The sequence below is a fragment of the Phyllostomus discolor genome, chromosome 11, assembly GCF_004126475.2.
Source record: "Phyllostomus discolor isolate MPI-MPIP mPhyDis1 chromosome 11, mPhyDis1.pri.v3, whole genome shotgun sequence".
Lineage (NCBI taxonomy): Eukaryota > Metazoa > Chordata > Mammalia > Chiroptera > Phyllostomidae > Phyllostomus > Phyllostomus discolor.
Genome location: NC_040913.2, coordinates 64,575,456 through 64,598,972, shown reverse-complemented (window position 1 = coordinate 64,598,972; position 23,517 = coordinate 64,575,456). Strand labels below are relative to the sequence as shown.

At 42.0% G+C, this 23,517-nt stretch overlaps 1 protein-coding gene across 1 annotated transcript in view; it reads left to right on the top strand.

The window, feature by feature from the left end:
* The window catches only part of COL4A1 (collagen type IV alpha 1 chain), a 164,000-nt gene that overhangs the window by 99,020 nt on the left and 41,463 nt on the right, over positions 1-23,517 (top strand). The window contains 14 exon segments of the mRNA XM_028526657.2: positions 3,037-3,078; positions 4,819-4,903; positions 5,262-5,297; positions 5,771-5,935; positions 9,323-9,418; positions 11,686-11,769; positions 12,346-12,416; positions 16,910-17,101; positions 17,673-17,841; positions 20,214-20,306; positions 20,396-20,484; positions 20,486-20,501; positions 22,385-22,447; positions 22,450-22,481. Of these exon segments, the coding sequence (XP_028382458.1) occupies positions 3,037-3,078; positions 4,819-4,903; positions 5,262-5,297; positions 5,771-5,935; positions 9,323-9,418; positions 11,686-11,769; positions 12,346-12,416; positions 16,910-17,101; positions 17,673-17,841; positions 20,214-20,306; positions 20,396-20,484; positions 20,486-20,501; positions 22,385-22,447; positions 22,450-22,481 (1,233 nt within the window).

Genomic DNA, 23,517 nt, shown 5'->3' with positions numbered 1-23,517 from the left:
TCTTTAATTCACTTTTCATAGCCTTCACTCTTTCCTCTATTTTGTGACCATACTCAGCCATTTCTGTGAGCATCCTGGTTACCAGAGTTTTGAATTGTGCATCTGATAGGTTGGCTATCCGTTCATAGGTTAGTTGTATTTTTTCTGGAGATTCAATCTGTTCTTTTACTTGGGCTGGTTTTTTTTTTTTTTTTTTTTTGGTCTCTACTTTTTCCATTATGTAGTAAGGGGTGGAGCCCTCGGTATTTGCCAGGGCAGGGCAACCCACATTGCTGCTATGTTATGGTGCTGTAACACCATGTGGGGAGGGGTCTGAGAGGGAATAATGCTGTTGCTGGGCTCTCCGCCAAGCTTTTAGTCACTTCCCCTACTATCCACAAGCAAATTGTACCCTTCTGGTGCTGATTCCCAGGTGAGTGGGTTTGTATATGTTCTAGGACCCTGTGGATCTCTCCAATGAACTCGCTTGTGAGGCTGGGAGTTTTTCCCGCCACTGCAACCCCTGCAGGTTTTTTAAATGAGAGCTTTTAAGGCTTTATTTCCCCACACCGGAACTGTGGGTTGTGTGGTCTGTCTTGTTCCTCAGTTGTTGCTCCCAGTTTGTCTGCATGCAAATGTGAGACTGCCTGGTCCACCAGCTGCTGCCTCGCCCAGTTTGCTAGCCGCTGCCTTGCTCTTAGTCTTCTCTGCTCTAGCTGCCCCTCTCCATCTGCCCCAGCTGCCCATCTCCATCCCTCCTACCAGTCTGGATGAATGTTTCTTCTTTAACTCCTTGGTTGTCGGACTTCCATACAGTTTGGTTGCCTTTTGTTTTTAAATTTGTTGTTGTCTGTCTTTTGGTTGTGTGAGGAGGTACAGTGCATCTACCTATGCCTCCATCTTGGCCAGAAGTCCTTTGTGTGCATACATTTTTTTTAGTGAAATGTTTTGTTCAAATTTTTAAGTCTGTTTTTGGTAGTAGGTTAGTTTTTTCTTGATTATTAACCACCAGAAAATGCAGGAGGATATTGTGAAAGAAAGCTTATCTGATTTTTCTCTTACCCAGAGTTAACAATTTTCCTATGTGCATACATGTACATGTCCTTTGAAAAAAATGATATTGCATCATACATCCTGCCCTTTTGCTTAATGATATAATGTGGATGTATTTCCATGTGCATAAATCTAGTCATACTTGAACACTTTTAATCTCCGTGCCTTTTACTACGTGGTATTTAGGCCACTTCCACATTTTTATGATTGCTAGTATTTTTGTTCACTTATCTGATCAATCCCTGTTATAAGTTCCTAAAAATGTAATGTTGGGGTGAACTTTTATACTCTTTTTTGGAAGCTTTTGCCATGTACCCCAGATTGCTCCCAGAAAAGCACTTTTGTCAGCTCAGCACCCTTTCATTTGGCAACTGCTGGTTATCAAACTTGAAAAAATACTTGTCAATTTGATAGACAGAAAAAACTCATTGTTTTATTGTTTTCTTTTAATCGTGAGATTAGGTATTGTATGTTTCTACTAAAGTAAGAAATACAGTTGATCTTTGAATAGCTTGGGTTTGAAATGCATGGGTGGACTTACGAGTGGATTTTTTTTTTGCTTAAAATACATACAGAACTATAAAGTATTTTCTCTTTATTTATTTATTTGTTTGGTTGTTTGTTTGTTTTTAGAGAGGGAAGGGAGGGAGAAAGAGAGAGAGAGATAGAAACATCAATGTGCGGTTGCTGGGGGCTGTGGCCTGCAACCCAGGCATGTGCCCTGACTGGGAATTGAACCTGTGATGCTTTGGTTTGCAGCCTGAGTTCAATCCACTGAGCTATGCCAGCCAGGGCTGATTTTCTTAATAGCATTTTCTTTTCTCTAGATTATATTATAACAATATAGTATTTAATACATATCACATACAAAATATTTGTTAATCACCTATTTATGTTATTGGTAAGGCTTCCATTCAACTGTAGGCTGTTAGTAGGTAAGTTTTCGGGGAGTCAGAGTTATACACAGATTTTTGACTGTGTGGGGTTGGTGCCCTTAACCCCTGCGTTGTCCAAGGGTTGGCTGTCATTTTGAAATATTTATTTCCAACACTGAGTGCTAAACTAGAGAGAGGACTTCAAGGTTTGTTTATCAAAATCAGGGACACTCAAATCTTTTACTAAGACTGTCATTTTTTGAGAAAGTAAAATCCTTTAGAATTTAAAAGGTAAGTATGTTCAGAATATATTAACTATTTTATAAACTTCACAGATATTTCTAAATTTCTCCTCGTATTTATGAAAAACCAAAACATCCAATTTTGGTTTAATGCCTAAGTTTCATGCATTAGTTTAAAAGGGAAAAAATGTACACTTATGGAATAATGGCATCTCTTAAGACTTTTAAAAGTATTATGATACTTATATAAGAACATGTGAAAGGATTCATTTCTTTGGGTTTTTTATCTAATATGGGTTAAATCAAGCCTCAATGTGATCAGAATTTATCCACCAATGTTTTCAAGTAATGCTAGATTTTAAGGGGAAAGAAAAAGTCATAAGTAACCTTTATTATGACTTCCAGTGCAGATTCAGGCATTCTTACACCTAAAAACTTCAAATAAAGTTATTTTTAAAGAAAATACACTAGGAAACCATAAGCTTTCATGTCATTTTCATTTTATTGAAAACCACTGTGTACTAATTCAGTTCACAAATGAGTGTGTTAAAACTCTGAGGGACCATGTAGTAAACAGGACAAAAATTGTGAGCTCATTGATAATTGGACTAATTAGCCTCCCATTTATGTTTTGTATAAGTCTTTATTCTCATATGCCACACTTATGCAAAGCAAAATAAAATCTATTTGCTTTTGTTATAATTGTTATAGAGTGCTTTAAGGTAACTATAATGAGAGAGATTAAGAAGAGGGAAATAATTTTAGTACAGTGGGCACAGTCTATTTTTCCAAAAAAATAAAGTTTAACAGCTCTCTGGAAGATGTTCTTTATAGTTAAAGAATGCAGTAAAGTCCAAAAATGCTAAAGCTATTTTTTTCTTTCGTAGGGAGACAAAGGCGAAGCAGGCCCTCCAGGCCCACCTGGCACTGTGAGTAAGGGTAATGTTTGCCGATGTGAGAGGGGGTTTGAACGGAGGGAGGAAAAGAGAGGACTGAATGGTTGCATGTGCCTTGTGCTCTGCAGCATTCCCACAATTACATTTTCATGTAAAAGGGCTGCATGTGATCTGAAATAGTAATTTTATATTTTTATGGTGTGGTTTGGCTCTTACTTTTCATTGAATTTTGTTTCGGTGTATCCTTGACCACTGAAAATGAAAAATTTACATGTGGATAAAAATAGTAGCAATACACTCTGAAATGTTTTTGGTTTAAATAGTCCATTAAGGACTATGTTAATAAAAGGACAGATCATTCGTAATTTGTTTTAAGCAAAACAATTTTTATTTTTGCAAATAAAATTTTGTTTCTTGTCTTATATATAGTTTCACATATGTGTAATTAATGTATATAACTTTTTAAAAAAGATTTTATTTATTTATTTTTTAGAAAGGGAAGGGAGGGAGAAAGAGAGAGAGAAACATCAATGTGCAGTTGCTGGGGGTCATGGCCTGCAACCCAGGCATGTGCCCTGACTGGGAATCGAACCTGCGACACTTTGGTTCGCAGCCCGCGCTCAATCTACTGACCTATGCCAGCCAGGGCTATAACTTCTTTTAACAAAAGAACATGCTCCATGTTATCAAATATTTTTGAGGAATTATTTTTAGTATCTTGTCAGTGTTGTGCTATGATTATTTTAACCATTTTGCCCCAAAGCTTTTCTAAAACAATGAAAATGTTACTGTTCTCTTGTCTGCTGCTGTTCTTGCATTGTGGTGATGAATGGTTGTACCTGCCGTTGTGTGTGGGCGAGTGTGAGTGTGTGAGAGTGTGTGTGAGATTGAGAGTGTGTGAGTGTGAGAGTATGTGAGAGTATATGAGTTTGAAAGTATGTGAGAGAGTATGGGGAGGGGTGCTATTTTTCCTTAGGCTACATTTCCAGAAATAGGGTTATTGGATCAATTTATCAAACCTTCTTATTAATGAATTTAATATGTCCATATATAATTATGATTCCATTTTCTGTATTTGTGCTTCAGCAACAGTGTTGGAATAACCTGTCTGTACCTTAATCCCATCAACAGATTTTAATAATGTCCAATAATTTAATTGCAACAAAGGAATTTTAAGAGTGATAATGCAATATTTGACTTGGTCATCTTCCTTGAATTTGAGTAATTTAGAATTGAGTGAACAAGTCCTCTCTTTTTTAATAAGGCCAAAGTACATTATTTTGCTCCTATCCCTAGGGCCTTAAGGAAATTCCCCCTTTGAACCATTTAATTAAAAAAAAAAAAAGAAAACAGAAAACCTCTTCCAGTAAAAATTTTGAGTGTCCGGTTACATATTGCTTGAGGAAATGTAAAGGTGTTCTGACAGCACTCTTTACAGTAGAATATTCATTTAATGGCTTGTATGGGCATTTAGAAATTTCAAACCTAAACCTCAGTACTCATGTTTTTTTTTACTTTACCTCATTGGTAAAGCTTCTGCCAGGCAAATCATCACAAAAGGAAGGGGAGGTTCCTGGTGAAGTTCTCTGCGAGGGGGGCATTATGTAATAGTTGTGTTGTATGTTTTTGACTCTCCCTCCCTCACCGCTAATTCTTTTCTTTCACATTTCATGAAATAGTAAAAAAAAGTGTTAGTTTCTTTATCTCTCCTGCTGTACTGTACGGCACCAGCCACTCCCACACCTGGCGATGACATTGTGTTCTGTGTCGCAGGTTGTCGGCCCAGGACCCTTTGGAGAAAAAGGCGAACGGGGGTACCCAGGGGCTCCAGGGTTGAGAGGAGATCCAGGCCCCAAAGGCAAGTTCCTTTCCTTTTTCTTTCCCTCCCTCTCTCTTTCCTCCTTCCCTCCGCCTGCTTTCTCTCCTTCTTTCTTTCTCTTTCTTCCATTGTGACATGAACTCATTCACATCTTGAAAACATCTGCATGCCTTGCAGGACCATGTGGTGACCAAGTGTCAGTTGGCTTGTGTTTCATTGTCACACTGTCTATCCAGGGTCCTTTACCTGGCCTCTCTGTAGCTTCGAGGGCATTGTATTTCCACACGTTCAGTCTTCCTTGTTCCGCTTGACAGTGGGTACTGATGGGCACAGAGATGTAAACCATAATCACAAGTGGACCGGTTTCAGTTTGTCCAACTCTTTCTCCCTTTTTCAGGTTACCCAGGATTACAAGGCCAGCCAGGCCCCCCAGGTGAGCATCTTTAACTGATTTTTAAAGAATACCTGTACTTCTCTGCAGCTTGTATTCTGAACATATTTATTAAGTACATTGGATATTTGCATAAAAGGGCTAACAGTTTTGCTGAACATTTTTCTATAATAGTTATGAAAGCAACATGTATTCATAGGAGAAGTGTTTATTTTGTAAGGTACATGTTAGCATGTGGGTATAAACATGTACTTAATCGGTGGGATTTTTTCTCTCTCTCATCAAGTCACATGTACTCTCCCTAGCTCTGATCTTTTCCTTTAAGTTACTGTGTAGAAGCATTCGTTAGCATTTATATGGCAAGATGCCTACCCACTTGATTTGTTGCTTGTCAAAGCAGTCCCCTTTTAGTGATGGTCATTAGTCATTTCACCTTGAAGAGACTTAAGAAAATTAGTTTGCACTGTTGACATTAAACTTGTGGTTATTTAGATGAAATTTTGTTCTGGTTTCAGGCATCTCAATACCCGGGCAGCCTGGTGTCCCTGGCTACCCTGGTGAAAGAGGAGAAAAAGGTGACCAAGGACTTCCAGGGGTGTCTCTGCCAGGACCAAGTGGAAGAGATGGACGCCCAGGCCTTCCTGGGCCCCCCGGACCTCCTGGACAGCCAGGCCACACGAGTAAGTTCCGTCTGGGGCCATTTCATGTGGTGTCCCATCAAAGACAGGGCACCAGGGCAGAGCTAGCCCAGGTCTTTGAGGGAACTCCAGAGTTCTCTGTACAAAGGCTGCTGTATCCAGTGATTGATGAATTATTTAATCTCACCTAGGTATCTTTGCAAAATTAGCCATGCTACAGAAAGGAATAATAAAAATAAATCATAAAATTGGTTTAAAGGAGTAAGAAATATGTTAACCAGCTCTGAGTCTCTTGGTATCTAAAGCTGAAAAGCAAACCAGTTGAATTGTACAGTTCTTACTGAAAATGAAATGTATCCTAGCTTATCTAGAGTCACAAACTCATACTGAGACACACACACACACACTCATTTGCATGCAAAGAAGGGGTTGTGTGGCTACAGTCTGAGCAGTCTATGTGGTAACATAATAAAGGACTTCAAATTTCCAAGGTACTTTGGATGAGTTTTTCTTACAACAGCCCTTCATCAAAGCTAAGCACAGAACATCAAACTCTAGACTCAGTTAAGGGTGTCCTATGATCCCAAAGTAATATCAATGCAAAATATAAGAAAATGTCAGAGGATTTAAGTTAATAGTGCCAATGGGAATGATTTCAGATTTTCAAGCAGGTCCTGCTCATCCCCTGGGGGCGGTTGGTGGAAGATAGGTTCATATGCCTTAAATTCAAGGTGGTTTATTTGCTGGAGTTCAAATGTGTCTTTGTGAAAGGGTGTTCTCATAGATGAGGCTTCATATGCAGGCCACCTATGGACCAGATGGAACAGCTGGTTCCAGATTTGAAGCCTCACTGCAGATGCTCAGCATGAATTTCCTTTGACATGTTGCTAATAGGAGGAGAGAAAGGATCATCTGTGACTTAGGGAGACGTCCTCCCCTTCTCTTGTGGGTTAGTGAAACGTGGAGAATGAAGGTGAAATATTAAAGTCCTATAGGCATTCAATCCAGAGTCACTTTTGCTCTGTGTGTCTGAGAGAAGGTTTTGAGCATCACAAGGGCCTTTGGCTCACTTATTCACTCAACAAGCATTAGATGGTCCATGAAAGGTCAGGCAGGACCAGTGACAAATCCCTCAAAACCACTCTGTCCTCCTGGTGCATGCATTCTATGGGGGGATATAAACCAAATAAGTAAATTTTGTGGTATGTAGGAGATGATAAATGCAGCATAAAAATAAGCAGAGAAAGATGATACAGAGTTCTAGGGGTGGGTGGGTTGGTGGGTCATAGGGTTGTAATTTTAAACAGTGATTGGTGAAGGATGCGAAGGGGTTAAGGGAGCCATGGGGAAATCTGGGACCTTTCTTTTCTTTTCTTTTTCTTTTTTTTTTTTGTAATTGTGGCAGCACTGAAATAGAAACCAATTTCATATAAAGGTATGAAATTTCTACTATGTTAATTGAGTGGCATGTACTGGCTGAACACACTATAATATCTAGCCTGCTAATTTTCTAGTTTGCCCTTTTTTGTCTATGTAAATTAAGGGATTCATAGTCATAGAACATTCATAGATAATTTATAAACGAGATTTTATTCACATTTGCAGTGTATGTTAAAGAGGCTACATCTTAAAACTAATTGCCACCTTGGGACCTGTCAATTGCTCATTAGCCACGCAATGTAGAGATTTCTGCTCCCTAATTCTGTCTGTGTGGTCTCGTCCCATGTGGTGGCAGTCAGCCCTAAGTCACCGTGCCTGCCAATACCTTCACTGAGCAGGCCGAGTCAATGTCAGATCTGAACTTGCATTTTAGAACTCCTCAGAAATAACATTACATCCTTGCTTTGACTTAAAATTGTTTTAAATTGGTTTTGCTAAGGGTAGAAAGTTGCTTTCTTAGCAGGGATGTTAAGGGATTCGATTGAGATGAGGCTGTTAGGACGTGTGTCCTGGGGAAAAAAAAATGATTTTATGTCAGTTAACATTCATGAGGCTGTGTATCCAGAATCAGGGAGTTCATATGCCCTAGTCTTGTAGGTCTGGGAATGCCAGTTCTCAGTGGTCAAGGCATTTAGGGACTGCTCTTGCAAGCATAAAAATGGACTCCACTTTGCCCAAGACCGATGGATGGGTCAATGAGCCAGGTGGGAAAGGAGCCAGCAGGAGCCAGTGGACATCAGACAGAGTTATTGTCCTCTAAGGCCTCCTTATACCTAAGTTTTACCTAGAGAAGCTCCCAGGAAAATAGAAGCAACCAAACAACAAACCCCTAGCCCGGGCCAGTGGCTTAGTTGGTTGGAGTGCCATCCCATACACCAAACAGTTGAGGGTTCCCCATTCCCAGTCAGGGTGCATACCTAGGTTATGAGTTCACTACCAAGTCATGGTGGGTACGGAAGGCAGTCAGTCGATGGTTCTTTCTCACATCAATGTCTGATTTGCTCTGCCTGCCTCTCTCTCTCAAATCAATAAACCTATCCTTGGATGAGAATTTTAAAAAAAACAATAAAAGCCCCAGAATGCTTTCTTCCTGGACTTTCATTCTTAGACATTTGAAACTAACTTTCTCCTGTGAGCTCTAAACAAAGTCATAAAATAGGGAGGTTTGGTCCTTTTTTTAGGTCTTCTTGTTTGGGAGAGCTGCCACTGAAAGCGGGTGACTGCTGGGCCTCTCTCCTGGTCCTTTTTCTATTCTGATGAGAAGTCAGGGTAGAGGGGAGTAGGATGGAGGGAGGCCGGAACTCTAGCTCATGAGTGTTTGGACTACAGTCAGGATGCAATGCCCTGGTCTAAGCTGTGGGTTAAGTTACTCTTGTTTGTCTTCAAAGATACTGAAGAAGGAAATTTCAGTGATCACGGTGTGCATCTGAACCCACAACAGATCATGTTAGCCTCACTGCAATTCATTTTCATGTAGTTTCACAGAAATGATGCTCACATTTGAATAGGAACAATCACTTAGAGGCATTTCCCCACAGACAATCTGCATCTCTACAGTAATAATTACTTTGCTGTAAATTTGCTTAGAAAAAATAAGTAAACTGGTTCAAGTCTTTGTTTTGACTCCATAGATATATGATGATAGAGAAACCACTTAACTTTTTTGAGCCTCAGTTTTGTAATCTGTAAAATACGGATGATGGTGTGTGCGTTGCAAGATAAAAATGAAATAAAGTACAGGACAGGGCTAATGAAGTAAGTTTTAGAATTGTGAAATAGAAATCTCAGAAGTGATGGTTTGTGATGGTGAGTAGAGGGATGAATGCTGTGTGCGCTGGTCATTGTTTATAAGCAAACTAAAACTGGATTTCTAATACCAAATAATCTAAAAATAGTTTGGTTTTATAACAGAGATTGAATTAGAGAGGGTTGAAATACCTACCTTCAGTTCGATGGGAATGATCCAATAACTTTCAAAATCCATTTCAGATGGAATTGTGGAATGCCAGCCCGGACCCGTAGGTGATCGGGGTCCTCCCGGAATTCCAGGGCATCCAGGATTGGCAGGCGAAGTTGGAGAGAAAGGTAAGAGATTAATTTTTTTAAATGTAATATATGTGTATGTACTTACTGTCTTTGGGTGGACAGCATGTATTCTCCCCTTATTTGGGACTCCCCTCTAAGTCCACTCTAGGGTGTGCCTCCATACAACTCTGCTGGTATTGTCCTATTGTTGGGATTTTGAGAGACAGCTGTCACCTGGGAGGCAATAAGAAGACCCTGCCCTGATGTCAGTTACTGCCCTTTACCTTCTCCATGGCTAGCAGGATAAACTTTCAGATTAAACTTTCAGCCTTACCTTGATTTTTCAGTTCAAAGTTTGAGAGTTCCCTTTCTCAAAGAAGGCACATCTTTATTTCAAGCCAAATCACAAGTGCATAGAATGCTCACCACCCCTCCAGGCCATGTACACATAATCAGTGTGAGCAAACCTGCTGATGGATCAGCTGACTCCACTCTTAATTTTATCTTTATTCTTTCCAAGCGTTGGCTACAACATCAACACAGGACACCTCAAATCCCTTCACAATCTTGGAAACAGTGGACGATCACTGCACTAACAGTCCTATCTTAGACTGTAATAAACAAGGCATAGTCTAGTCTTTTGTCTTTTAGTACCCAGTGGGTAGAACAAATAGGAAGCTGCCCCCCCTCCAAATCTACCTGATTGTATACCATTTTGTTTTTAGATTGCCAAGAATTTTTGCTCTTCAAAAGTCTAACATATAAATGCTTCATGGAGAATGGTTTCAGCTAAATCTTAGAATTTTGACAGCCACACAAGTTACAGAACCTTCGATGGAAGTAATCTTAGAAGTCCTTGAGGCAGGGAGAGGGTGCCACCAACAAGTGTCATTTCAGTGAATGAATCTTTCTAGTTACCAGATATTTAATACTTTCTGAGATGGAGTGTGACATTTTATGACAGAGGCAATGGTCATAAGGCTTTTTTGTTCTGAGGTTTTGTTTATCCATCTCCTGAGTCCTAAGAGAAGCCTCTTTCTTCCTGTGTCTTCATACTCCTGCCAGAGAACTGTCAGCCTGCCCAGACTGTGGTGTCAGTAGCTCTCCCTGCCCACTTCTGGACTCACAAGCAGACACGCACGGAATTCCAGGACACCCAGAACATAGCTGGGCTGTGGGCAGACTCGCACTTTTGTGTCTGTCCCACTGATGGGCTGCTGCTCTGCCCCTGTGAGAACACAAAACGGAGCAGGGCACCTTGCCCTGAGTTCAGGGACGTGAGGCTGCCAGCATTGGTCCTTTCTCTGCTCCTGACACGGGCCTGCTGGAGAAGAGTGTGCGACAGCAGTGCCTGGGACTGGGAGCATCCGTTAGGGTCAGGGCCAGGGCACAATGGTGATGCGGACCAGCCTCTATGACTTTCAAGCAGGGGCTTCTCCACCTTAGAACGTAGTGCATTATGCTCTACGTTAAACCCGATTTGTGCCTTGAAACCAGGCACTTTAAGGTTTAGGACACAAGTATATATCTAAGGCACCCCAAGGCCTTTTAGCTTAGTTTGAAAGTCAAGACACAAGATATTAAAATTTCCAAAGAAGGCATTTCCTTCCATTTTTCTGTGCTGCAGTCCCTCTACTTTTCCATTTCAGTGTCAGGTCAGGTACTTGTTCTTGCTTTTGTGGCTTCTTATTCTCAACTTGTTACATGGGTTTAAGTCCAGGAATGATATGCATGTACAGTTTGCTAACAAAACTAAAAAATGATAGGAAGTTTTAGAGTGAGAAAATTATAGCCATCAAAACTTTTCAGGCCGAAAGGCAAAATTGAGTTCTGGATCACATTTTTGTAATTCATTAAAAGTGTGTCAGTGGTTACCCAGAAAGTGTGCCAGTGACAGAGACACACTGCAGATTAACAGTTAGAGGTGTCTGGAGCAGCGGTTAGGTAGCTGAGAAAACACACATTTGGCTCTGACTGCTGTGGCTCAGTTGTTTGAGCATCGTCCTGCAAAGCGGAAGGTCGCTAGTGTGATTGCCGATCAGGGCACATGCCTGGGTTGCAGATTCAGTCCCTGGTTGGGGCAAGCACAAGAGGAATCTGATCGATGTTTTGCTCTCACATCAGTGTTTCTCTCTCACATTGATATTTCTATACCTTTCTTTCTCCTTCCCTACCCCCCAAAAATAAAATCTTAAAAAAAAACAAAACACATTTGAATTCATCGCTATTAAAATGACAATCTCCTTTGACCTTTCTAGTCTGTTACTACACTGCAGAGACTTCTGTTCATGTGTTATGTAAATACCTGTGTGTTTCCTTTTTCTTAGGTCAAAAAGGAGACAGTTGCCTCATCTGTGACACAGAAGGACTTCGTGGACCCCCTGGGCCCCAGGGACCCCCAGGAGAAATAGGTAAGACCCTAACTGTGAAAGGGACCATGTCTGAATTTGCTTCAATAGGTTTGAACCTTCACCGTGAAAGTATCTTACTCTGTGAGACCTAATTTTCTGCATTCCAAACTAAGCATAATAATGAGAATGTTATGCCATACTTTCAGGATTTGTCCATTTGGTTTAAAGTTATGAAGATGACCTATAAATTCAATATTCAGTATCATTAAAATGTCCTAAAAACGGATATCCTTAAAAAGGGATAGCAACATATGATTCACTCACCTCTGCGAATTTCATTATCTCAAACAAAGTTAACTGGGTGTTTTTACTTGACGTGGTCTGGGGAGAGGTGGGGGAGGCGTAACCATCCCACCTCAGTGTGACTTGCATGCATTTGGGGTCACTCTGTCCTTTCTGAGCCCGTCTGGAGCATTTTCATGATTACTTTCTTGAGATTCTTCAAACATCGTCCATTTTGTGCTTTGAACCTTTATTTTTCTATTTTTGAATCTTGAAAAAATTAAAAAGCTTTTGAATTATTAGAAAGTATCTCATAATAACATGCTGTAATTTTTCCTCTGTCTCTTCTGAAAGGTTTCCCAGGACAGCCGGGGGCCAAGGGTGAAAAAGGTTTACCTGGCAGGGACGGTCTAGAAGGATTGCCTGTAAGTAAGCCTCTCTGGGTTCATTCCTTATTAGAAGTTGCCACCAAGCAAACTCACGAAGGTGTATGTTTTTGCATATGCAATACAGTTTCTGCCTTATTTGGGAGCTGGTAAAAGTATCTCTTTGTCCAGCAGTCTAGAATTACTCCCTGTGTCCCCCCTCACGAGTTCACCTGAGAATGAGCAGGACTGCTGGAATCCAGAACCTGCATCTTAACTGCCTTTCCTCTCACCTGGTCAGAATTCAGTTGCCACTTACTTGTGTCCAGGTGCAGCCAAATGCTGGTGTGTCACCTCCCCACAGGGTCTCTGGGTCTCAGGGTCTCTTGAAACAAATGGTGTCACCGAGAGTCTTTTCTTAGCAGCTACACTGTTGAGTTGAATTGTCCTTCTGCACTGTTATTGCTTATTATAGCAGCTGACCTAAAGGCTTCCGAAGTTCATGGATAAGTTCAGCGCCAGCTGTTCCTGGGGGAGAGGGAGGAATACGGACCTGTTTCTTCCTAGGAATTTGAAATGTTTTATTTCTTCTTCACCTACCTGTCACCAACCTTTATTGTAAAGATCCTTTTTCATATCTGTAAATGAAACATCTCGATCATCGGGACATGAAACTTTTCAGTTAATCAAAATACCAGCTAAGAAGGTAACTTTTCTACTTCAGCTAACTTTTCTACTTCATTGTGAAAGAAGCCCTTGAATAGAATAGTAATAACCTTAAATATTGAAGGACATTATTTAATTTCATATGATCAGCTTAATATCTAAAGCTTTTAAACTTTAGAACACTATTGTCATATTTTCTTGGTTCTTGCAAGTTCTGTAAGCATTAGCTGGTTTCTACAATTACTTTCAATCCCTCTGTCCTTTTCTTCTTTTGTCAGAAATGGAACCTCAGATCTTTAGCATTATTCTTTTTTGTTGTATCTCTTTTTAACATTTATTTTTTTAAAAATATTATTGGATGCTTCTATAAAGGCGGGCCAGGGCAAAAACGAGTTGAAATGGGAATTAAACAGCTGGAATTCAGCATTGATTTTCTCCTTTTGAAGTTACATCCTGAAATCCTGCTTTCCAGAACTTCCCTGGGCCTGGGGAGATAAGTTAGAAGTTGCAATTGTTTAAAATATTTCTAAGTGGATTAGAAGTTCACATAGCTGGGAAGCCCTGACTGTGGTGGCGATCAAAGACGGAAGAACTTTGAAGGAGGCCAGAAAGGATGCTTTTAACCTCTGGACAGAACCTTTATCTACTTGGCCTTTCTGAAACTCTTCCTGCTGCCACTGTGCCTGAAACCCAGTCCAGGCACCCATTTCTCTAGCTTCAAAGCCGATAAAAATGGTCAAAGAGGAAGGAGATGAGAGAGAAGGATGGTTGAGTAGAAGTCGTGATAAAGAAGAAAGTAAAGAAAACACACAACAAACATTTTAATTTCCATCAAGAGCTGCTTTCTCTAGATGGAAATATGTCTAAAAATTGTTTTATAGGTAAATAACTTAATTGAGAAGATAGTAATTTTCCATTTGTTTGAAGCTGTATCATAGCTACGTGGTTTGACCAGCTCAGAAGTGTGGTTCTCCTATTTTGAGTTTAGCTGGAGGGTAAAGAGGTATCCAGGAACCTGTGGTGCATGGTGGAAAGTAGTGTAAAATGAAAAAGTAAGTGCTCTGATTTTTCATTTGATTGAGGTAGCAGTTCTGGGACATGTTCTCTTGAAAGCCGAGTGTGTGATTTTTGGAAAGAAGGACAGATCACAAGAGCCTGGTTCCCAACCGACATTGAAGCCCAAGGTGCCTGGGCGGGTTCAGTGGTTGTTGAGATAATTGAAATGAACTCCTCCCGGCTTTTCCCACAGTGGCAGCCCTTTTAGAAGCAGACCATACGCTTGTCGGATCTCCTCTGATTTGTGTAGTCAGTGCTAATTTTCAAGGCAGTGTTTGATTCCTCCGTATTTATCTTAGGGGATGCGGATCAAAAGACCTTTGAATTGTTTTGGATTAAGAAGTTCTGTGGCAGAGTAACTCCATGAGATACCATAAGGTCATAAATGTCCCTTTTCAAAAAATAAATCTAGATTTCTCCTTAGAATGCTAGTTGACAAGGTCACTGTTATTAAAATAAAAGATTATATTTTCTCACCCTGTGCTCACAGTATTAGAAAACTTTATATTTCCAGTCTGTGAATAATCACCATAAAATAACATAATGATGCCTCCCAGTTGAAAAAAAAACATTGGTAATAATCTCTTGCATTGGTATTTATTTTTTGTTGGTGCATATTGCCAGTTCAATATATGCTCCCCCAGTATCTCCCTAGCTACAGACATTAAGGACACAAAGATAGAAAGCCTTGGTCCTGTCTGCAAAGCCCTGAAAGACTGGTATAAAGTCAGATGTGCAACAGAAGTTCCTGATAAACAAAGCCATTTTTATAATGAGAATTATGTGCTACAACCATGGAAATGTGGGAGAAAAGCAGCCAGTACCTATCAGGAGAGGCTTCATTGAGGAATCTAATTTTAGCTGAGATTTAAAGATGCATTAGAGCTAATATTAACCCAAGGGAAAAAGCTACAGAATACTACAATACCTTTCAGTTAAATAGTGAATTTTGGTTTTACTTCTGTTACACCTTCTGGCAGGTGGCTGGTAGAGATAACATATTGCCATTCTTGGGTCAAGAGCAAATAGGTTGGGTGTCTTCTACCTTTTTCAAATAGACCTAAATGAAGTCGTCTGTTGTGAGGGGTCAGCTCCAGCCAGCTGCATCTGTCCAGGAGAACTTTCTGCCATGATACAAGTATTCTCTGGGCTGTCCTATTTGGTAACCACTGGTCAGTGGTGGCTACTGAGTCGGCGAAGTGTGGCTAGTGTGACTAAATAGCTGAAGTTTTAATGTTATTTAATTTGAATTTTTAGAGACGTGCAGACGTCTCTAAAATGTTATTTAATTTGAATTTTTAGTAACACGTGCAGACGTGTTACTGTCTCTCCAGGCTTCTGGATGCATGCTAGATGGTGTTGGTTGTGCATCTGAGATGGTGTAAGTGTGCCATGTTTGGTATAGAAAGAGCAGCTGCTCCCATTCCTTAGCTGGCAGTTTCAGCCCTTAGGAAGCAATATGGGCAGGAAAATAATTCAGCCCCATTTAGGTTAGTCCCAAACTGACCACTTGTTTGGCTTGAGCAGGCCTCTGCAAGCCTCGCCTCCACATTTGTGTAATAGGCAGCTTTATGAGATTACGGCTAATTCTTCAGCACTCATGTGGTATGGGGCTAAAGTACAGGCTTTGCAATCACAAATTAGCACTTTCTGACTGTGTTATCTTGGATATATCACTGAACGTCTTTAAGTATTTGCTTCTTTATCTCTAAACAGTGCTTTTAATATTTTCTCTTCAGAGTTGGGATAAGAATCAGAGATGGTATATGAATGATTGGGACACATAGTAGGCATGTAATAAATAATAGCCATTTCTTAAATCTAAAGATTGTATGCATTTTGGTATGTTTCTTGTCTTCCAGCTCTTTCCTTTGAGAAGTACATGTTACACATCCACACTGAGGTGTGCGTATGTGTGTGATTCACATATATCTAAGCACCATTGGAGAGGGAGTTTACAAAAAAGATTTCAGATTAAATAAATTATGCAAGAGTGTAAATTCTGCCAGGTTAGCAGGGAGGCTGAAGAGATTTCTCTGTCAGGCCTAAGAGAACAAGTAAGGGAGACAATTATTTGAAACCTTGGCCATTTTCCTTGTGAACCCCAATTCTCAGAGTGGCTGAAGGCAAAACCTTCTATGGGTGTGGGCATTCCTTGAGGATTTAACTTCCCAGGGACTGAAAAATGTTCTAGTATTGGTGTCTTGGGAAAGTCAACCCTGTTCTGCTGACTGCTCAAAGTAATTTTAGAGTTGGCCCGGTGCTCACTTCCCTGAGTTTCCCGTCTCTCTGCTGCCCTGGAAATCCTTATCGCTTCCGGAATTTGGAGTGTAAGCATAAGAGGAAGCCTGTACAGTTTCAGTCATGACTAGACTCAGAGAGAACATGGCTTTTCCCTGCCCTCGTTGACGTCACCCTCTGCGCCTTGAAGCCGTTTCTCTGGTTCCTGGGCCCAGGAAGGTACATATTCAGTGCCTTCCAACAGTTGCTAAAATGTTCTTGTGGGTGTTTAACAGTTGCAAGGGACCAGAGTTACGTAAGAATCATTCTGCAAGCTGGGTACTCAGTGCCACACCATTATTCCCCCTGTTCTAGTCCAATCTCTGTGTAGAATAACTAAAAAGATAATGTTTTTAAAGTGTTTTTACAGAAAGTGAGGTCAGATCAGGCCTCATCACATGGGTCTGAGAAAATGAATGAGGAGAGCTAAACACATCCTCCTTTTTCAAGGAGGTGTGTTATCGATCTCAGCGCCGACTGTGTGATCAGCCGTGCTGGTCTGCTCTGCGGATGAACGTCTTCAGTGGTGTCATGCAGTCTTGTTCTTGTAGGGCCCTCAAGGGACACCAGGGCTCATGGGCCAGCCCGGAGCCAAGGGAGAGCCTGGTGAGATTTACTTCGACGCTCAGCTTAAAGGTGACAAAGGAGACCCAGGTTTTCCGGGACAACCTGGTATGCCAGGCAGAGCAGGGACTCCTGGCAGAGATGGCCATCCGGGTCTGCCCGGCCCCAAAGGCTCCCCGGTATGTGTATTTCCAGACTTCGAACATGCACTTCACAAACGGGCATGGAAAAAACAAAGAAATGAGTAATTATCTCTTAAATGGGAAGTGTTATTTTTCACTTAAATGGGAATTATTATAAATGAACTTGTTTCATGGTTCATGGGCAAACTCGTGTTTCTAAACCTGTGCTGATGGTGCTAATGGTGCTGACTCGGCCATTAGATGATAGTGATCATTGTCTTCTGATGTATTGGGGAGGACTGAAAAGGCTTTCTTATGTCAGAAGGGTGGTGAAATTTCAAGTTATTGGGGGTCAAATCATCCTTTAAAAGAAGATGCCAGATATAAATAACTCACTCTTTGAAGTGTCTTCTTATGTAGGGTCAGGGAGGGAGGGTGACTGCTCAGCCTAGAGAAGAAACTGCTGGTTTCATTGAGTAACTCCAAGTTGACCTTTGTAGGAGGGTTATAGTGGATAAATAGCTTAAACCCGTTAAACCCTGGTACTTATTTACTCCAGAGTGGAAAAATGTGGACAGGAGTGTTGGTATGTCTGCTGATAGTGTTTCTTTTCCTCTTTTCACATCAGGGTTTAATAGGATTAAAAGGAGACCGAGGCCCCCCAGGAGGGGTTGGATTTCCCGGCAGTCGTGGTGACATCGGCCCTCCTGGGCCTCCAGGATATGGACCAATAGGCCCTGTTGGTGACAAAGGACAAGCAGGCCTTCCGGGAAATCCTGGATCCCCAGGCCAGCCAGGTGAGGCCTGAGGACCTCAGGTGGAGCACAAAGATGCACAAGGGTCGTAAGATGCAGAGATGTTTGAGTTCTCCTAGGGGTGCTGTGGGAAAGCCCTTCTTTGGCCTTTTTGTACCTTCATTTGTATATGAAATGGGCCAGGTACTATATAGGATCTGGCTGAAAAGAATTTAAGTGGATAGATGATTTTTTAAATAATAAATATATAGCATATACCAGCTAAAGTCATCCTTTTCTGTGGAAGTGATTCCATCATAAGCCCATTATTTTCTCATCCATTTTCTGTGTTTCCGTCATGCATTGTCCATTTTGGCTTCTGGATATCCCATGCAATGTGCTCTCCACATCTCCCTTGATAGGCCCCTGCCTGTTGACTAAATTCTACTGTAGTGTCAACTTCACTATTGATATTTAATTGTATGTTGGTTTCAGTCATTTGCTGTTTTTTTTTTTTTTTTCTGTGATGGTATGTGCCACCCACGATGCTAAGTGGTGATCAGAGAGTGATAAGCAAGACAGACTTGGCCCTGCCCTCCTGAGCTCACGGTCCAGACTTTGGCAGAGGATGTGGAGAAATGGTCGTGTGAGGGCGTCGCACAGGCCTTCTCTATTACAGCCTTATTATCAGCTACAAAAGTGCACAAGGGGAATCCCTAGGCCTGGCATGCACTAGGCTCCCATTAAGTCATTAGTTGAATGGGAGATTCAGAGTATAAATGGAACACTCATATCTTTATCTAGAAAATCCTGGCATGAGAGGAGTATAGGACAGGAATGGCTTGGGTATAGAGGAGAAAAGGAAGTGTGCGTTCCTAAGACATGTTTTAAAAGCTGTAAAAAATGAATGAAAGGGGTTTGGGTAATTAAAATTGTGTCACTAGTAAATGTTGAAAAACATATTAACTAAGTAGCTGGATAATCAAATATCCAACCAAAACTCTGTAGGAGCAATTACATTAGGGCCTTCTTGCTCACAGATTTGCTTATTCCTGTCACCAGTCCATATATCTAGGCAACTTTTATCAGTTTCTGTGCCCATTGGGAACTATTATTTCCTTATTAAGACATAGTGTAAGTTCATAAGCACTCTGATGCCAGGAAATATTAGCCAGTCCTTTGATGGAAGTCCAAGTTTAGCATTCTAACATATCAATTATTATTGTAACTCTCATGTTTGTGAGAACCTTGACTATTTAGCACCACGTTATGACTCCACTGATAATTATTCTATGTTTAGGAAGAAATGTCTCTTTTTTTGACTCTGTGGGAGCAGAGAAATACTGGGTTTGACTCAGAAAGACCCCCAGTCTTGGAAAAGAGACCTCTGATCACTTCTCTTCGGCTCCTGATTCCACAATCAGCATACTAAGTGTCTCTCTGTACTTGTGGGATCTGAAAGCTTGCAGAGCTATAAAAAGGAATCAGACCTTCTTTTGGCCAGAAACTACCATCAGAAAAACCAACTGGGGCACATAGAGATCACCCTGGCAGGATGGTGAAGGGAAGAAGGCTCCCGAAGGTGTTGACAGTGCTGTGGATCTTTGTCCACATTCTGTAGAGTTTCCTTCTACCCAGACCCAGTCAGTTTCTGGATTAGAAAACCCAACCTTCTTTGATCTGCCAGAACTCTGTTTGCTCTGGTGATCATAAAAGCCTCCTTCTCAGGGGTAGAACTGATAGCAAATACATATTGGGATCAGTTTGGTAGGCGTTTCCCAGAATCTGTAGCTGAAGAATATGTTGGCTGTATTGGAAGACCCTACGTTATCTTGAATTCTTGTAAGGTTTGCAAAAAGTCAGTTCGCACATTCCTGAGATGAGCCCTTTGGTCCTTTCTTAACATCTAAATCCTTCCACCCAGCAGATTTCCTAGACACGAATGTCCCAGGGGCTGGGCTGGCACCTCCTAGCTTATGCTGATCGAGACAAGCACTTGACTGTCCAGATGCATGGTTACCACCAATGCGTGATCGCGCCCGGTTAGCATGGTGTGAATACAATTTAGCACCAGATGAACGTAATTTAGGTTGGTCTCAGAGCAACTCAGAAGTAGTACTGGCTGGAAAATTGAGAAAGAACAGTAAAAATGTTTAGACTTTTGAGGACAAGACGAATTAAGAGATTACCCAGGGCTACCTCACCGTGTCATTGTAGATTTTTCAGCTTTTCATGAGTCTTATTTTGGAATATTAAGGAATTCTTCCACCAAACCAATCATGATCACTGTGGACGTAATTTTTGTGGTGAGGGGGAACACTGGAGATTCTGGGAAAAGTAGCAGGAGGAGATAGAGGTGTCTGTCCGGGTACACAAGGTATGCTCAGAGGATATGAGGCTGTGCCCCACACTATGTCCTTGATCTTTTTTCCCAGGTCTCAGGGTGTGAAGCAGGAAGAGTGTGCCTTTACCTGGTCCTCCTGGAGCAGATGGACTTCCGGGTTCCCCAGGTTTCCAAGGACCTCAAGGTACATTTAGAGTTCTCCTTCACCTGGAGATAGAATTGGAACATTCTCAGGTTTTTTCTCATGCTGACCATTGGTCTTGCCCATGACAGGTGATCGAGGTTTCCCTGGAACCCCGGGAAGGCCTGGCCTCCCAGGAGAGAGGGGTGCTGTTGGCCAGCCGGGGATTGGATTCCCAGGACCCTCCAGGCCCCAAAGGTAGCTAGCAGGATGAGTGGGCCCATGGCTCTGGCCCTGGCCCCTGTGGGCCACACTGGTAGCCTTCATCTCCTGGCTGATCAGCAGCAATGGCTGTGGTCTCTCTGTTCATCTTTACTTGAATTTTATGAGCACAAGAGGCAATAAACCTGAACATACTATGCGAGTTAGTTACCGTGCAATTAAGGGAAGGTGTGCCAGTGAGCTGCATGGTGTGGAGAATGGAGATTTCAGTTATCGAGGCCATGGGTGCAATGGTGCCTGCCAGCAGAGTGGTTTGGTTGGCAAAGAGTTAGAGCATTAGGGGACTGGAAGCTGCCCAGGAAGCTGGCAGATGTTAAATCTGTTTAAACCCACCCTGAGGGAGACCCTGTCATCAGTGAAGGAAATACACAGTCAGCTGGGGTCTACACCAGACTAGGTTTGGAAATCAGAGGGAAGGTCAAGGACAAGGGTATGCAGGAATGAGGAGGGGGCTTCATTCATGGGGCAAGGCCTCTATACTGTGGGGTTAGCATCCCCACAAGGCACTGACATGTTAGAACCAGTACTTCTTTATGAAATTGTAAGGAAGTAAAGAGGACAATTTCACCATTTGTGTTCCTTTCTTATTTCAACTAGTCTTCCAGGTAGACCCTGATATATGGAATTGCCATTACAAACATGGTCTACAACTGTGAGGCAATCTAAGTGATAATGGGGTGTCTCTTCTCATTTGGGAGGCATACTGACCCCAATTTATTGACCACTATCCAGTTTAGAGACTTCTCCTATCCTCCTGGCTTCTATCTAGAGGCATGTGTCACATTCACTGACAAGGTTGTAGGCCTTCATGCTTGGAGAACAAGAGGCAGCAGCCTGTTCTCCTCCAGGAGCTGTGTGCTACCTGCCCATACACATGGCCACTTCTGTCAGAGCAGAAGGCTCTTGGTGACTCTCCAAGTTCCTGGGGGACAATGCTAGGCCTTCTGCATGTTCACGATCCCCACTGTATTCCATAGGAGAGCCATACCATTGCCATCATGACAGGTAGAGTTTAGCTGATAAATGTCTCGTTAATGAGAGGCCCTTTGACCACATCTCATGAAGCTGGCTGGAGGATGCAGATGTTGGTGGGTGGTTAGGTCCACTCTCTGTCAAGGTCTTTTGGCACAGCAGCCCTGCAGCAGGTCTGATTCAGGTTTGTGTTTCTGCACACTTACAAATAACTGCGTGTCATGGAACTTCACATCCCACGGGGAGGGTATAAACCAGTCTCTTCGATTTCACTTCACAGCTATGAGAAAGCCTGTCAGAACCTTCAAGTCGGACCCAGTGTCTAAAAGTCACCCACGTGCCTCCGGTGTGGTGCAGCTATATTTGAGAACCAATGATTTAAGGCTGCGCTTCTTAAACTTCAGTGCGTCCATGAGTCATGAGGGGTTTTGTGAAAGTGGGGGTCAATTTCTGTGGATCTGGGCTGGATTTCTAGCAGGGTGACTGTGATGTTCCTGACCCATGGCCACACTTACTTGGAATAGTAAGAGTCTAAAGTGCCTTTCTTAGTTGCCAATGCCAGGGAGTTTGTTTTTTTGGTGGGAGTAGAACAGGAAAGAGAATTTCAAAAGTGAGTGGAAGAGGATGGGATGGGGATTGGTGCAAGAGACAAGGAGGAGGAAGCTGTAGGCACTGAGAGTGGTCCATGGCCCGTGAGCTGCCCCAAATGGCACTGGTGGTACTGCCGTGACCAGGATGGTCTCATCTTCCTTCTAGAACCTCCTCAATAAGGCTTCCTTGTTGTTGCCATCTCAAATCAGTTTCAGTCACTTTTGAGCAAGTGTAAAAAAAAGTGAAGAAAGTGGGATTAATAATAATTACATTATTATTTTGTTTCTTCAAAATAGGTTGTGATGGCATACCTGGAGATGTGGGACTTCCTGGGAATCCAGGTCGCCCAGGATCTAATGGCTACCTGGCAACCCAGGTTTGCCTGGCCAAAAGGTGGGTGCTGAGTATTTTCTAGATTGCTGTGCCCTCCATCCTTGTGATTAATTGGTCACATAAAATGTGGGTTAGTAGTCTCACAGGATACATGGGGTCAGCATGTTGTTTTTTTAATGAAATAGCATAGAATAGAAAATACCAAAGTATATAGCACATGGTAGGAAATGTTTTGGGGAGAATCATTTGTTTCAGCTTTATGAGTATGTTCTTGCTTGTGTCTATACTAGATCTCAAGTACAGTGTCTCTGTCTTATTGTGAGTGGCAGAAGAAGCTGTTTAAACGCAACTGTCCTATAAGCTGTTATAGGACCCCAGGAGGGGCTAGCACAGGTTCTCAGCTTCTGCGCTATTGACTGGCTGGTCCAGTTGATTCTTTGTGGTGGGGGCTTGCCTTGAACATTTGTAGTCCTTAGCAGGCTCCTCTGTGACCTCTAACCCCAGGTACTGAAGGAACACACCACACCTACCCCTAGTTGTGGCCACCAAAAATATCTCCGGACATTACCAAATGTCATCGGCAGGGGCAAAACAGCCCTGGTTGGGAGTCCCTGTGACTTCAGGACTCTCCTTGCCCTCAAACTTCCTTCTGACCACTTGCTGATAGTGAAATTCTGCTCAGGAGGTGTAGGTGACTGTTGGGTTAGAACCTTTCCTATTCTCATTATAAGAAGGAAGTGAAATTGCCAAAAGGCATCAGTCCTTGCCAACCTAGAACTAGGCTGGCCTGTTTCCTTCTGTTGAGCAGGACGGGTAAAGCTGTGGGGGTTTGGCAGGTGGACCAGAGGCAGCTGTGCCTCAGTGTCCCTGGGGAAACTCCTTCCTAAGAGACACCTAACTTCATGGTGTCCCTGCTCCAAGTGGCTAGACATAATAGAAGCCTTCGGAAATTTGTCTTCATACAACACTCCCTAAGCTAGAGTTGATTTGAAAAATTAGTCAGCAGTGGTGGTAGGTGGATCACCTTTAAACATGTGAGACTCATGCATTAGTAAACACCAAATGGACTTGGAAGTAAAGATTTCGGTCATGACTC